Genomic DNA, 15,361 nt, shown 5'->3' on the forward strand with positions numbered 1-15,361 from the left:
TTTTGCGTTAAATTGATGCGCAGAGAGAGAGAAAGAGAGTGAGAGAGAGAAAATGAATACATGCGACGCTCTATATAGTATGAGACTACCAATATGACCAAGCACGATAGAGGCAATGCCTCTCATCGAACAGCCCGCAGAAAAACGGTTTTATGAGTGTGAGTGGAGTTGTGTGCATTGGTATCAATGCGAGAGAACACAGAATGGAAAAAAGTCAAGTAAATTACACATCCTAATTGGATTCTAATTCAAAAATTTATGGAAAAATTGGAAAAAATCCAATGGTATTGCCGAGTATAGAGTGTTATTGCTCTTTCCGGTCGTTTTTTTCTTGTAGTTTGCGCACGTCAAACACAGTAGTTTTTGGAGTCATGAGAGAGGAATTTTGTCCAGGGATCCGTGGAAAATAGGATATGAATCATACATGTTGGAATGGAACAAGTTAGTAGATTAGGAGAGGAACACCGCATTCTTCAAAAGCAGCGCGTCGAAGAGACTCCAAGAGGAAGGCAGATGCAATGGAACAGAAGCGCGCGATCGACAAATTGTAGAGCAAATCGCGCGCCGAAAGCACCCTCTCAAAACCCATACAGAGCGAACATCTGCATGTATGAGCGAAAATTGAGCGAGACCACTGTATGTGCCTCAAGAGAGTCGAGTGCAGAAAGCAGAAACAAATTGCCATTTAATGCGTGGTGGATTGCAGAGAGAAAGATGTGCGAAAAAAGAATGAGGAGGGAAGAAAAGATGGGCTCCCAAGGCCTACATTCTGCCGAGATCAAATCCCTTGACTTTTTGGAGAGTTTTATGTATATTTTCGGGTGGCTTCCACTGAGATGTGCATGACAGCCGGCCGGCGAAGGCCTGTGTGTGCGCGAAAATCCCATGAGTCAAGGTGAAGAATCTTCGCGGGCAGTTCGCTTGATACGCGAGTCATATCGTTGTTTTCACTCAATAAATGGCGGGAATTATTTATTGCTCCCGCAATTGGCGTGTCTATTTCTGCACCGCAAGGATTTCCGAATGGGTTTTTAATGAAGGATTCGCGGGGTTTTCAATGGGAGGGATTTGAAGGCTGGATCAATTTTCATAATTCCACCAACTGTTCTAGGATAAACGCCAGCGGACCTTAACCTAAATATTGGCTGAAATCTAAAGAATTTCTTCTTTTAGTATAGTTTTTTTTTATTAAAAATAATACAATTATTTTGGTTAGCCAAAACTAAATGAATTATCTTGCGTGAAATTAACAAAATTTCGCTTTTCTTTCTCTCTCGTTTTTTTTTTCATTCAAATAAATTCTCATGAATGGTGATTTTGGTCATAATTTTCTCTATTTCCTTTCTATTTTATTTTCTTCATATAATATATTCCACAATTGTAGTTTTCTTTTTTTTTACTAAAAAGTTCATAAAATTGATTTTTTTTCTTCATGTCTTCCAAATGTTTTTCTGTTATTCGTGGGGGGGGGAAAATGTGATAAAATAATAAGGGTGTGGCTTTACTTCAACTAAAATATCTCTCCTAAAAACCCTTTCACAAATTCCTAAATGGCCTTCCGATCGTCCTGATTCTGCAGTTCCTGTCGATCGTCCAGCAGAGTCTTGAATTTGCGAATGTTGGGTACTTTTGTGGGTGGCTGAAAACCTTCGGCGCCATTGATAGGGAAAGGTCGCTTTCCATTCGTACCGCAATTGCGACTGATCAGCTCATTGATCGCGTTCAAGTCGTTAGACTGTGGGGACAAAATTGGGAATCGTCAGATAAAAATTTGGAGTTATTAGTGACAGACTCACCTTGGATGGACTGTCAAAGACAGAGTACTCAAGTGATCCCGGGGACATGAGAAGTTCCTTCTTCTCGCGTGTCTGGACGAAAACACACGCAGACACCTTCCTCGGCGAACACATTGTACTCTGTGCATTGGGCACTGGCGAGAGCAGAATCTGATTCTGAAACAGAAAGAATACCATCATAAGTTGCTAATCGAATTAACCCTTAACACATTAGTCCACTGATTGATTTCATCACTTATGGTGGTTCGGAATCACACCAAAATTGTCAGGGCGTGAATTGGTAAGACTCTCACCGTTGCAGTGCTGGAGAAGTTGATGGCAAACTGCTGCATCTTCAGTACATAGACAAAATTGTAGAACTTGATAATGTCTCCGCGCTCCTCGTTCTCGTGTGATGTCGACGTGCCGGCCAGTTCATTGGGCTGCGCCGGCCGCTGAGGCGTTGGGGCTTCATGGGCGGCCGGCACGCCATTTCCGCTCCTCTGATTCCCCGTGTAGCCAATGAAGACATTGCGGTAAATGTGGCTGGCCGACTGCGGCTGATGGCGATATGCCTGCATGATGTCCTTGAAATTCTTCTGCAACTTCTGGACGCGGCAGAAGACGTAAATAGCGCACATCAGAATCTGATCCATGTGTCGCTCCTTCATCAGTTCAGTGTAATTCAGCACGGAGTACTCGAAGAGGGTCCAAATCTTCCGCAAATTGGCACGATCCTCCAATCCCAGCTCCTGATAGATGAAGCTCATGCGCTGATAGGCAAGCTTGTGGAACTTCCTGAAGAAAATCACCAGTGACTGTTTCTTCTGGGGCGTCGTGGTAACATCGTCCATGATTTCAGACGGTGGTCGCGGCAGCCGAGGCGTCTGCTGAGCCGTTGTGGCAGATCCATTGACACTGTCGAGATTGGGACCCGAATCAGAGCGGAAGAGTTGCTTCCTTATTGCTGCTTCCCGATTGTGTGTCTCGCTGGAATGGATGGGTGTGTTTGGACCACTGCCAATGTTCGCAATGATTCTGGACGAAGACGGCCCAGCCAGAGATTGGCCAGGAGTGCTCAGCGAATCGATTCGCATCAGCGGAGCGCTGTGCGGTGTGATTCCCGTCAGATCGCCGGCCGTAAAAGCAGGCAAATCGACATCTTGCCAGGACAGTTTGGACTTATCCACATGAGCGAGTTTTCCCCAGAGTGGCGAGTGATTCTTCCACACCAATTCCTCCAAACACTGTTCTTCTACGTAGTTGAGGTGCTTGATTATCTCCCGAGTGAAAAATTCCTCTCCCGCACGCACCACCAGCTCAATGATGCCGTAAAAGTCAAATGCCGCCAATTGGAAGCAGTCCAGAATCCATGGGAAAAGCTCATGCGTGCAATTGTAGGCTCTGAAGACAATCTCCACGCTGATGGCCATGAGCCGCACAATGATAGTCTCTGAGCTGTAGACGTGCTTGGCGCTGGTCTTCTTCTTTGCCTCCTCATCGCGCACAATGTTCTCCAGGAGTCGATAAAAGAGAGCCTTCGTGAGGGTCAGTCTCTCCGCCGGCCATCGCGGCACTTTCTCACAGAACTGCCTCTCCATGCGCTCAAGAATGTCCTTGATCTTCTGCGTGGGATCCACGCTGCAGCTCTTGAAGCTGTCCCGCAGACTCGCATGGGGATACGCCTCGATGTTTCCCAGACAATTTCGCAGCTTCTTCACACTCATGGCGGCCGCCGTGATGGGCGACAAGTTCTCTTTCGGCGGCAGCATGCTTCTCCTCGTGACCGGTGTGCCCGGATCTAATGTATTCTCCCGCGTGTTCTCGTCCTTGATCTTGCCGCCGTAGTTCAGTGAACCCGTCTGAGCGCAGCTGAGGAAGATCGTCTCGTCAATCTCTCCGCAACTTATGACGTACTGCTCGTACAGGTTGCCAATGGAGCGGAAGTTGCTGTCGAAGTTGGCGACCGATATGAGATTGAGAAAAGTCTCAGAGTCGCCTTGCAAATGGCCCTTCTCGAAGAAGCTCTTGATGATCTTGTTCCACTTGATCTTCTGGATGTGCAGCGCCTCGACAATTGAGTCCGAATCGCACAACTTTGACATAACACACACGGGAGAGATCGCTTTTGCATCGAAACTCGATGAATTCCAATTTTCAGGTACTCCTGCGGAGGTGAAATCATTAGGGCCATTATCAATAATGTCGCGCACAATAAGTAATTGTATAGAAATATTAACTGATAAGATAACAAATGGATTATATATGTAAAACAATCATCATTGTGCATCATATGAAATCTCTAGCGCTGAAATATTTCGGAGGTCAAAAAGGACACCTTTTCTCACTCTAAAGGCAATTAAGTGTGACGACTCAGTGAGTCTCATCGACGGTGGCAAAGCGAGCATGCCATTTGTAAAGATAACAGGTGTAAGGTGCCTTTTGGCAAAGGTCTCTTTGCTTACCTGAAAAACTAGTATTGACTAAGTCCCTTCGGTTTTCGGCAATAACGTTGCTGTAGATGAGATTAACACAAGCCAGCAGAAGATGGTGGGATGTCACGAGATCCACAGACTCTTTAGGCTCCTCAGCCCTCACGCACGTGTAGAGTTTCCAGGTAAACTCAAAGAGTTTCACAGCATTGCAAGGAATATTTCTGCAGGATAGATAAGAGTGGTGCATGAGCTTGTGCCTCTCCGGGCGATTTTCATTTGCTGCAGTCTCACTTTGCTTTCTTGCTCTTTCCATGGCGAGCCTCCTCGTTGGGCGGACAGTTGAATACTTGCTGGAAGAGTGGGCCAAACTTCTTGTACACCACACTGGACACGGTGAAGCTGTCGTTGAGGCGCTCAATCCGTTTGCGTACAACTACCGGAACGGATGCCATGTCGCACCATGTTTTAATCTTCTCGAAGAACTCACGGAATCTGCGGGGATATGAGGTGACAGGGGGTGAATTAGTGGCTATGAATGAGGCGTGGGAGCACATGGAGACTCACCCAATGGTGCAGTTTCTGAGGATTGACGACAGTGAGACACCGTTGCCGAGGACAAGATTATTTTGACTCCCAACGGTGCGCGTGAAGGAGTCGCGGCAAGCAATAACGAGAGCACAGCACAACCAGTGAATGGGATTGCCCTGAAAAAGGCACAGGAAGTGTGTAAAATCAGCAAAATTCAACTTTTGCGGCGATGCAAGCACGCTCCAATTCCCGCTACTGATGATTCTGCCACAAATGACAGCTGATTTGGCGCACTTTTCACCTGGGCGTCGGAATGATGCTCAACATAACCTCACAAGGGGTAAAGGGTTTGTTTTGTAGCGCTTCTCTGGGCGATCAGGTGTCCGGCAGTGGATGAGAAGGTGCCAAAGCACTCGGGTGTGGGGATGAAGGTGGTGGATGTGGGAAAAACACTCACCTCAAGGGTGTAATTGTCTCGAATGTTCTCGAATGAGGCCCAGGTTTTCTTCTCAGTTTCAGCATCCATGTTCAACTTAAGGCAGATATTTTTGAACTCCTCAGCCACGGAGGTACTCTCAGTATTAGAATCCATGTCGCAGAGAAGCACAAATTCGCGTTTTCACAAACAAATCGGTAGTTTTCTTACTGGGTGATGCAGAAACAAGCACTGGTTGTCAGAGTTTTCCTGGGATGGGCACAGCAGCGACGACGTGCTGCGGCGGACAGTCTGGGAAGCAAGGTGGCGAGTGGAATTTTTAAAGAGCGCGTGCCGAGCGGGTTGCCTAACGGCGAGGCGCGATTTCAAGGGGCGAGAAATTTCCTAAGAATGACTTAATTAATGGGAGATTAAAGGACACACTTAAGTGGATAAACTAATCCTTTTGAATTCGAGATAGGAAAGATAAAGTGTGGAATAATTAAGTAGCGATGGTAGAGCGAGATGAGCGATCTTCCCATTGCTCGTGTACTTGAGCCCATAAACAACCACTGAGCAGCGATTCCATGAGGCTGACTAAATACTTTCTGGATGTTGTGGCTTCAGTCTCCAAAAGAATATCGCACAGGCTGGTCGTGAGATTGAAGAGTGTGTCCGGGACGTGGTTTTTGGCGCAAATCGTCTAGGCCCTCAAGCATGTGGTGATATTTTGTTCGACAGGAGAAGTGTGTTTAATCTCACGCTCATCCCAAAGCTCTCTGATCTCAGAAAAGGATTATCGAGACTTGTGGCATTTTTCATCATCTCTCCCTGTCAAAATTTTCAATTGGACACTCTCTAGAGAACAAGAGGATTGGGAAAAAGGGAGAGGAAAGATTCGTATTATAATTTTTTTTTCTCTCTTCACTCGAAATTCAACAATCACTCCAATCTAATGTTTATTTACAAACCACCCAGCTACTACAGTGTGATGGAGTACTGGAATTATTGGATTTTACCATTTTCAGTCTCTCTCGACTTGGCGCAATTTCTCAATTGATTTATTCTACTCGGGAGGCGAAGAATTTCTCTGTGAGTTTTGAGGCGCCTCTCATGTGCGTAACTCAAGAATTTTCCCAATATTTTATTACATTACCTCTGTGAAAGCAAAACCATCTCAATGGCGCGAGAGATCTCACGATGATCCCTGGAAAAAAAAATTGGAGTGACAAAATAGAAAAGAATCAGTGTTATAGAGCGGCGATTGTAGGTTAATTTTTCACAGTTTCCGCATCAATAAGTTGCTGATTCTAATAGAATTGGAGAGGAGTGCCAAATTAAAAGCCATCATAAAGTCAATTCATAACATTGGGCTAGGGAAAAATCGTCCCACATTCTCATCTCTTTTCACATGGAAATTCCCTCCTATTCCGCCCAACTCTTTGATTTCCCCCCATATCGTGAATTGAAAGGCGCACAAAATGAAGTTTGTCATCTTTTTTCACACCATTAGTGATTTAGGGCACAATCCACCTTGTTGATTTGGGGAGCAAGAGAGAGACATAGCGCGTGTGAGAGTGGAATATTAAATGGATGAGGGATTTTAATACGACAAAGAGTGTGTAGAACCAATATTGCGAGAGTAAAGAAGAACACAACAATTTCGCCAGTGTGTTTCCGCGCGCAAGACAGACAGAATTTTGTTTTAAATAAAAAGTGATAAGATTAATCCAACAATATTTTGTGCGTGAATGAAGTATTTGAGCACGCACACAGACGCGCCGATAAAGAAAAGAGTAAAGGATGGTGGAAGAGTGTAAATTTGATGTGTGAATTTCCTGACCAAAATTAATTGATGATAGCACAGAGTGACGGAAGATTATAGTGTGTACACGCAATTCAAATAGAGAGAGTGAGAGGAACTATCAATTTCGTCATTATGCATCTAATGATGAGGTGAGAATTTAAGGGAGGAAAATAGTGATGAGAACAGCATGAGAAATTCAAGGAACATTCAGCAATTAAAAGTGTGCTGTTGCCTAATTGAGTATTAAAGCAATAACGATGATATATTGCAGTCCAAGGAAGCAGCAATAAAAATCAAATTCAATTAGATATGCTGAGAATTTGAAGGCAAATATTTCGAATATTTTTCGGGAAGAAGCAAAGAATATTTCAATTTTCTTGATATTTGATCTCTTTTGGCACCTAAAAATCACTTTTGCGGCACCTTTTGTCCCAAATCTCAGCTCTACTACAGCAAACAATGCGCCCAACATTTGCAATCGATCAAAAAATCCAAAAGTCAATGTACCGCGATCTTCTGTGAAGGAACAATTCAAGGGGGAGAAAATGTGTCTAAAATCTATGCACTATTTCTAACAAATCCCAAATTTCTTGGAATTTGTCGACTGCATAAATATCTCTAATTTCTTCACTTTTCCACTCTTTTGCTGATCTCTGACACAATAATTGTCAATAATATTTTCTCCTTGGAAAAACTACTCATGAAATCTATCAAAAAATGTGTGGCGCTCGCGAGAGAGTTGGAGCAGAACATTCTATATGGCTTTCTTGCAATTAATTTCCGTGTGCAATGATGAATGTTGTCAATCGAAAAATACCTCAAGTGTCATTCATGTGTGAAACCACAAGAAGATTCAAGCATTTCGCGTTCGCTCTGGGATGGCCAAAAATCCCATTTGAGAGACATACACATTTTTCGAATGCGTGACACATTTTCAATAGACGCAGCATTTACATATGCCACCAACAATACAATAAGTTAATTAATTCTCAAAATTGGCGTTCGCCAGCGAATGACAATCCAGTGGGAAATTGTCTGCTATCGCTCTGTGACTGATGAGCTCAGATCGAGATCATAAAAAATTAAAAACCACTTAGGGATTACCATGAAAATACAATGAAGTACAATTTCGTGGTGATGCGCGTCTTTGCCAAGTCCTTTTTGCGGCAATTTGTCATGGTTTTTCGGTACAATATTATTGGATTTCTCGGGAAAAAGGCAAAGTTTCTACTGCATAAAGATCACTCGCGCTTGAGTCATAATTAGACTTTGATCAGAACTTGAGCAAGGAGATTATAAAATTATACCCCCGATTGTGGAGGATTAAGTATGTTTCAACAGAGATTTATGAGATCACATGAATCATTAATTAATACCCCGCGTTTCATGGGCGATTTCAGCACGTGTCACGATCTTCTTCAGGACACTTGCTCAACAGCAGTGCAGTTGGAGAATACTTAATGAGAGAGAAGCGCCAAATCTTCTCTATATTGCATTCATTGCAAAGTTTCCCATTGTTGCGCCATGAATGGGATGCGCACGTTTGGAGCATTTGATCCGTTTCTGGAGTGCAGAGTTTCCTCAATAAAAAAGTGGCTTTTGGATGGAACTGGGACGCCTGGAATCGGCTTAGATATTTTATCATTAATCAATCAGATCTCGTGGCGCAAGACGTTCTTCTTTCACAAACACTGTCCTTTTCTCTTTCTCTCTCTCTTGCGGCTGTTGATCTTGAGAGACAACTTCACCAAAAAACACCATCGACATTCAGTGCCCAGACAAATTGAACTTTTACCGCGCCAATTGTCCAAGAAACGGTGACTCGGGACGCTCTCAAGTGCTTTTTCTCTTTAACACGGAGAAAGAGCAGAAAAAAGACCCGGTAATTTGGATAATTGAACATGTCGCACACTCCCTCCAAATGGTTAGATGAGCAGGATGACCTGACAAAAATACAGCGTGAAAATCAAGAACTTGATCGCGACGAGCCTCGTCGCCTATTTCTTTCTTTCTCTCCCTGTCAGTCGTCTCACATCAGACAAACACATTTCGATGTGCTCTTCCTGGATGCACTTTTCCAGAAGCTGCAATGGTGGAATTTGTGAGGAATCTCTTGTTGTAACAACTGTACGCCACACATTTCACCCAATTTCCAATGTCCATAGCAGAGTGAGAGAAGTTGTGGCGCGAAAAGTGCCCAAATGATGGATAGACGGACAAAAAACGCTGGAGTGTATCTCTTTATTGGTTTATTATTTCGGCGTGGAGAGTCTTTCTGAAGAGGACGCAATAAATTAAAATTGGGGCTTTGATTTATGCTACTAAGAACATTGAGACGAAAATGATGATGTACAAAAAATCGTCAGTTGCAAAATATGGTCTTACAGAAGCTTGCAGGAAATCTAAACATCAGCACAAGTGATTCGGCAAGGGAAAAATGTGCAGAGTGGCAAAAAATAATCAAATGTTCCTCAAGAAAAATCTTTCAAGTTGAGAAATTGTATTTATAACTCGATGATATCAAGTCAATCGCAAGCCGTAAAAGTTGGTGAAACATGTTTGATAACAATATTTAATGGCGTTTTTTTTGGTATCATTTCCATTTCAATTAATGAAATCTGAGCCTTTTGGTGTGATGTTCTTGGGAAAGAGTGAGAGAGAGATTTTATGACACATTTCCACTTCCTTATCATCAAAAGATGCCACTTTACTACCCTCGTGCGCCTTGATTTCACTCAGACTTCGTGAACTCGTCAATGAAGCCTCAGAATTATTAACTACAGATTGGATGAAATTGATGTCGTTTGGACTCTGGGAAGGTGTGAATATTTAGTTTTTTTTTTAATATTCGCATGTGAGAGACATGAAAGTCTCAAGTAACTGTAATAAACTATCATGGAAATTACTTCGGAAAATCCTCTTTTGGAGTGGAGGTGTTTGTAGAATGCTAAGTTATGTCATAAAGAGATTATGGATTTTGTGTTCAAGCATTGAGTCGATTGAGTCCAATTGATGTGACGTTTTGTCTCTCCTAAAGTCTCTTCGTCTAATTCGGGCAATTTGATGGTGATCTTTCCCACAAATGAGGCGAGGAAACACAGCAATTAATTAGATGAGGTGAGAGGTTGTGGTGTTATCATTGCGCTGTCTCTCGCCAGGTAATATCCACAAAAAGTGTCATAATTAACTAGGCGATATACCGAGTATGTTACAATCCCTTTGTACACATCTCTTCAACATGTTCTTCAACTTTGTGGTGTGTTTGGCTAACGCAGAATCATAGAAGAGAGGAAGAGAGAGAGAGAGAGACTTTTTCCCACTCCACCCGTAACATTACAATGTCATAAAGCCGTCATAAAGTGTAACAATATATAGGGCTTACTTTTGGACAAAAATTAAACATTTATCGTGTCAGGAAGAAATCACAAGATAGACAATAGTACCCATTTATGCATGATGGGCATTAATCTGTTCCCACAGCTCGGATGTGTATTCTCGACTCCTAAGCATTCCTTTTTTTCCTCTCTTTCATTGTAGATTTTGGCTGCTGTTTGCAATGACGGTCATAAGTGTCTCATCGGGGGATCACTTGTCCCCTCGGGAACGATTGCAGGTAAGACAGCGGAAATTGATTTTTCAACCTCTACAATACCGCCACATAGATTGAGAGGCGCGCACTGAGAGAAATGGGCAGTGCATGAGAGGAATCCCATAAATTTGAGCAATCCAATACATCATTTAAAATCGAGACTAACAGGAAAATTGTACGTTCTCAAAAATTTCTCCCTTGAGATCATAATCATTCATGTCGGAGGCAAAGCAAGAGAGCAAAGAAGCATGGCTATGATGATGCCTCGCGATTTCTCACAAAAATCATTTTGCCATGCACTTTAGCCATAGTCAGTGGAAAAAAAGCCTCAAATTGTGCAATGAAAAATCTGGAGTCAATTTTTTGGCGTTAGCTGTTCTCATAAGATCGAAGAGCATAGAGATATGGATCAGTTACAAAAGACATTAAATCGCTTCTTGAGTATTTTTTCAAACTATTTCAATGCACTTTAGAGAGGCTATTTTTTGGGAAGCCTTTGCGCTCTTTTTCTCTCTCTCTCCACAGCAGCTTTCTTCTCAGAGATGATCGTGCTGAAGTCAAGCCATTGAATTTAATATTTAAGTAGTCCCATAAAATAGCTCTACATGTGCTTGTGTATTGCGAGAAATTCACTGTGAAACATGTGATTATGCTGTGGAGAGCTAAAGGACAGAAGAAATACAAGAATAGTGCGTGTAAAATTGGGAGACTTTCAATTCACAATGATTCTTATGTGGCCATAGGAAAATATCATTGTTGCAAACATCTCAAATGCTATGGGACAACTTTGTTCCAAATGTCGGAAAGATAAAACTCAAATCATGTAATACTATTTTACCGTGCAGGATGAGAAAGAGAATCATTCTTTTGCACATAGTTTGTTCAGAATCTTGTCGATTGTCCAAAGAGTTAATTCGCTCGATGGCAATAACTGTGATTCGTCGATTCATAACATTTTTATAGACACTCTTTTCTCTCACTTGAATAAATAGACCAATTTAGATGTAATTTTTTCTCCGTAGCCCCAAATGATGTATATTTTTGCAAAATAATCTCTTAAATATTTGTGAAGTCGATGGGAAATGGGTCTCCGAGGGGAAGAGTGTCAAAGAGGAGAAAAAGAAACGCAAGAGATCCTCAGCATGTACATAATCTCAAGAGTGTGCGGTTTGGGTTTGAAGAGAGGAGATGGGAAATTCAAGTGTGGAAATTGTGTTAAGAAAATATTTGTTTGAATGGAGAGTATATGAAGTATGTAAAATTATGCTATCTAATCTAATTTTTTTCTCCTCCCTCGCAAGCAACAAGTTGCATTCTGAGGAGCATAAAATTCTGTATAGAGCGTGTGGAGAGATAAAAGCTGAAGAGAGTGTCTCTTTCATCTCCTCCACCAACAGTTACGCAATTAACCTGTTATCATGGCTCTCATAATTATGCCATCCACCTCTTATCTTTCGGGCAGATGCACAAGGCATGGCTGGAGAGGAGGGCGGCACAGAAGGCGCAAATGCAGGATCAGGAGAAGTCCTCGTACTTCCGCAAAGTCATCAAATTCAAGACAGACCAGGAGCCAATTCACTCTAATGACATCTCGTTCATGCCGAAGCAGGATTTCGATCCGCCATCGCTCTATGACGAGAGTGAGCGGAATAAATATGATGTCTTTGAGGCGGAGACCAATATAACAACCACAACATTGTCAAGCACAACTGATACGTCCGATGAATCCTCTTCTGAAGCGCCGAACGGCGTTCAGCTGAGGAACAACGTGAGGAACATGGATGTGTCGAGGCGTGGAGATGCTGCTGAGGTGACGGCGACAGAAATGGCTAGAACCACCACACCAATGCCACGGAGGAGCAAGCCAAAAGAGCCACAGAAACCAAGGAAGGGCTCAAGTGGGAATGGATATCGATACTGGAGTCCATGGAGCAACTGGACAGAGTGTTCCAGATCTTGTGGCGGCGGAATAAAGATGCAGGCTCGCGAATGCATAGCTAAAGTGTGAGTTTATCAAAAAGCATTGCATAACCACATGGGAAAGGGAAAACCAATTGATTGTTTTCAAGATCTCCCAAATTGCCTTTCAGTGACAGTCAAATATTTACCTCAATGTTAGTGGATTGTGGGAAAATCGTCATCAAACAAAGTGTTGATAAATTAATAATTCAGTAGATGAGAGAATTGCATCATTGCAGAAAGCGTACAGTGCAACAATGTCCATGAAAATATGGTGCTAGAATGGCAATAAAAGTGTTTCTACAGTCAATTGAAAATTGCCACCAAAGATGGCAACAAAAGATCAAATATTCTAATAAGTTTATTGTTGTGTTGCCAATTATGCATGGGGAACAATGAAATAATTCGATTAATTAATCTTCCCTTTCTTGGAAGCCGTTCTGTCTTGAGTTCTGTACTCTTTTTTTTCACAAGATGTCTCACCGTCAATTTTCCATGCGAGTGTGAGGAAGAGTTCCGTGCCATTGAAGGCTGAATTTGAGAGAATATGGGAGGGAATCCAAAGCAATTTCCCTTTAGTGCGCCCGACTCTATTATTTATGAGCTCCAAACTCGGTGACCTGCTTTTTTTTGGTGCCTCCTCAATGAGATTGAGATAGTTGCAGTTCAGAGAGAGAGTGAGATGGGAAAACCCTTTGTGAATTCCCTTGCAGCGTTACTCAGAATCACACTCCAGAAATAGATGATATTAGAGATTTTCTCCGGGAAATCTCTAATCTGATGCCACAGTGTTAATCCACTTATAATGCAAATTTTAATTTGGTGTTTACAATCCCGATGATTTACGGTTGTGGAGGTTTTCTTGTCGCTCTTGCCTTTCGCGAGGGGGAGTGAAAATGGCTCCAGTGTGGCTGAAAATGTGTGAATTAAAATGGGATACAGATGATGATGATGATGGGAAATTTGTTGTTTTAAATCATTCTGAACAAGTGAGTGTTGATTTCATCAATTATTAGACATAGTTTCCGGGCTCGTAACTCTCAATTTCGCAACGATAATATTCATTTAATCTCTCTCTCCACTTTTGCCTTTCAGAATGGAATGATAATTGAAATTCCTCGGGAATTAAGCAAAGAGTCATATTATTAATTTTCATCATTGTTCACTCTATCATTGTAAGCACAAAAGGATCACAATGTTTTCATGCAATGGCTGAAAATACTCCTGAATGCCATTTTTTTTCTCTGGGTTACTTGTAGGTAATCTAATACCTCACAATATGATGGAAGAACAGGGGAAAGAGAGAATTAGGGTTTAGAGGTCGTTGAATGAAATGAGGAGTAAATCTGTGAATTTGATCTGAATTGCCTCTGTGTGAAGTCAATTCCATTATGAATTGATCGATAAATTATCCAATATATTGTCGCGGCAGACAACTATTGTTTGAGGCCACTCTTTCATCCGCTCCACTCTCGTCCCACCTTCCGCTTTTTCTCCACATCATCCCATTTATTGACAATTTAGCGTTTCATAGTTTTGAGGGTTGAACAATATACCCATTTGATCTCCGACTGTCCAGGCGGCTCACGAATCTCTCATAATCCAGAAATAATGGCTCTCCATGGCTTCTCTTTTTCCCATCTGTGTTTTTCCTGGATTTTCAAAAGAGAAATCCTCGCTATTGAACTATTTTGCTGTATGACTCTAATGATATGTCTATGCTTCGCGCTCTCTGTAGATTTGTCAACAGCAACAACAACAGGCAAGGCAGGAACAAGTCCAATGCTGTCATCTACCGAAATAACACAGAATGCATTGGTCTGTACAAGAGGTATAATATCTGCAACGAGCAGGAGTGTCCGGATAGCGAGAGGGATTTTCGTGGGCAACAATGTGCCCAATTTAATAACCAAACTTTTCGCGGGAAGCGCTATGTCTGGGAGGCATTTATAAAAGGTAAGCAAATGAGATGAGAAGAGGGGAGGAAGACGGTTCTGAGATGCCGGGTTGACCTCCGTGAATAAATTTGCATGCCATTTTGCAGAGGATGCCGAGTGTGAATTGAATTGTAAGCCTGTTGGACTCAATTATTTCGCCACACTGAACAACGCCGTGATTGATGGGACGCCGTGCACGAAACCGGCAGAGTACTATCGAAGAAATTTCCAGGGACGAGCTGTGTGTGTTGAGGGAATTTGTAAGGTGAGTGCGCCATATATACATGAGCCAATTATTCCCACATTAGATTGAAGAAGAGTCTCTTCGCCTCATTCACTGATTGACATGGTGAGATCAGAGGAGTGATGCCATTTATCACCGTGCGGAGTCAATAAATTGCTTAATTCAACTGACGATCAATCACAAAAATTGTGCACCAAACGAATGGGGGGCTCATCTCTCCCAAAGCCTCCATTGCGCGATTGATTCCCGGGGAAAGAGTGAGAGCGAAGTGCTATTTTTCATAGATTTACTCCGACTCGGATATTACCTAATGAATTTAATTACGCTCTCAATTAATTTTATTCCATTCGAGAAGGAGATGCTTTTCGTGAATCTAGAGAAATTGTATTGAGAGATGGATCAAAATCAAGCTTTTTTTCTTACTGCTTTCCATCAAACTCGCGGCTCAAGTTGGGGTTTATCTGGAGATTGTCAATGCGCCTTGTAGTGTATCACCGCGTAATTGAGCGTGTCTCATTGTCATCTCATCAATTCATCCGTACAGAATCGATTTCTATCGCCTTTTTGAACTATGATCAATGTATAACAATATCATGTTTGTACTTACACTGGCTCTTCCTTGTGCGCCCCAAACGAGCGTGTGTACGAAAGAGAGGCTTTTCTTTTGGTAAT

General features: G+C 42.4%; 2 protein-coding genes across 9 annotated transcripts in view; one reads left to right on the forward strand and one right to left on the reverse strand.

Moving 5' to 3' along the window:
• The window catches only part of LOC132264322 (thrombospondin type-1 domain-containing protein 4), a 30,388-nt gene that overhangs the window by 8,041 nt on the left and 6,986 nt on the right, over positions 1–15,361 (forward strand). The window contains exons 1-6 of one of the 8 annotated variants that reach the window (XM_059764469.1): positions 5,779–5,872; positions 6,667–7,109; positions 10,498–10,573; positions 12,012–12,553; positions 14,247–14,464; positions 14,553–14,710. In XM_059764469.1, coding sequence (XP_059620452.1) covers positions 7,093–7,109; positions 10,498–10,573; positions 12,012–12,553; positions 14,247–14,464; positions 14,553–14,710 — 1,011 coding nt within the window. In that variant the 5' untranslated portion in view covers positions 5,779–5,872; positions 6,667–7,092. Of the gene's footprint in view, positions 1–5,778; positions 5,900–6,666; positions 7,110–10,497; positions 10,574–12,011; positions 12,554–14,246; positions 14,465–14,552; positions 14,711–15,361 lie in introns of those variants that run through there. The other 7 variants (XM_059764465.1, XM_059764468.1, XM_059764464.1 and 4 more) reach the window with 7 other exon arrangements.
• LOC132264196 (retinoblastoma family protein) lies at positions 1,451–5,428 on the reverse strand. The gene is made up of 7 exons (XM_059764308.1): positions 5,196–5,428; positions 4,775–4,914; positions 4,502–4,702; positions 4,241–4,431; positions 2,090–3,942; positions 1,797–1,952; positions 1,451–1,735 (listed from the first exon to the last, which is right to left on the reverse strand). Exons 1-7 carry the CDS (start codon positions 5,328–5,330, stop codon positions 1,547–1,549), a joined length of 2,865 nt encoding a protein of 954 aa, XP_059620291.1. The 5' UTR covers positions 5,331–5,428; the 3' UTR covers positions 1,451–1,546.

The sequence above is a fragment of the Phlebotomus argentipes genome, unplaced genomic scaffold, assembly GCF_947086385.1.
Source record: "Phlebotomus argentipes unplaced genomic scaffold, Phlebotomus argentipes genome assembly contig_32, whole genome shotgun sequence".
Classification (NCBI taxonomy): domain Eukaryota; kingdom Metazoa; phylum Arthropoda; class Insecta; order Diptera; family Psychodidae; genus Phlebotomus; species Phlebotomus argentipes.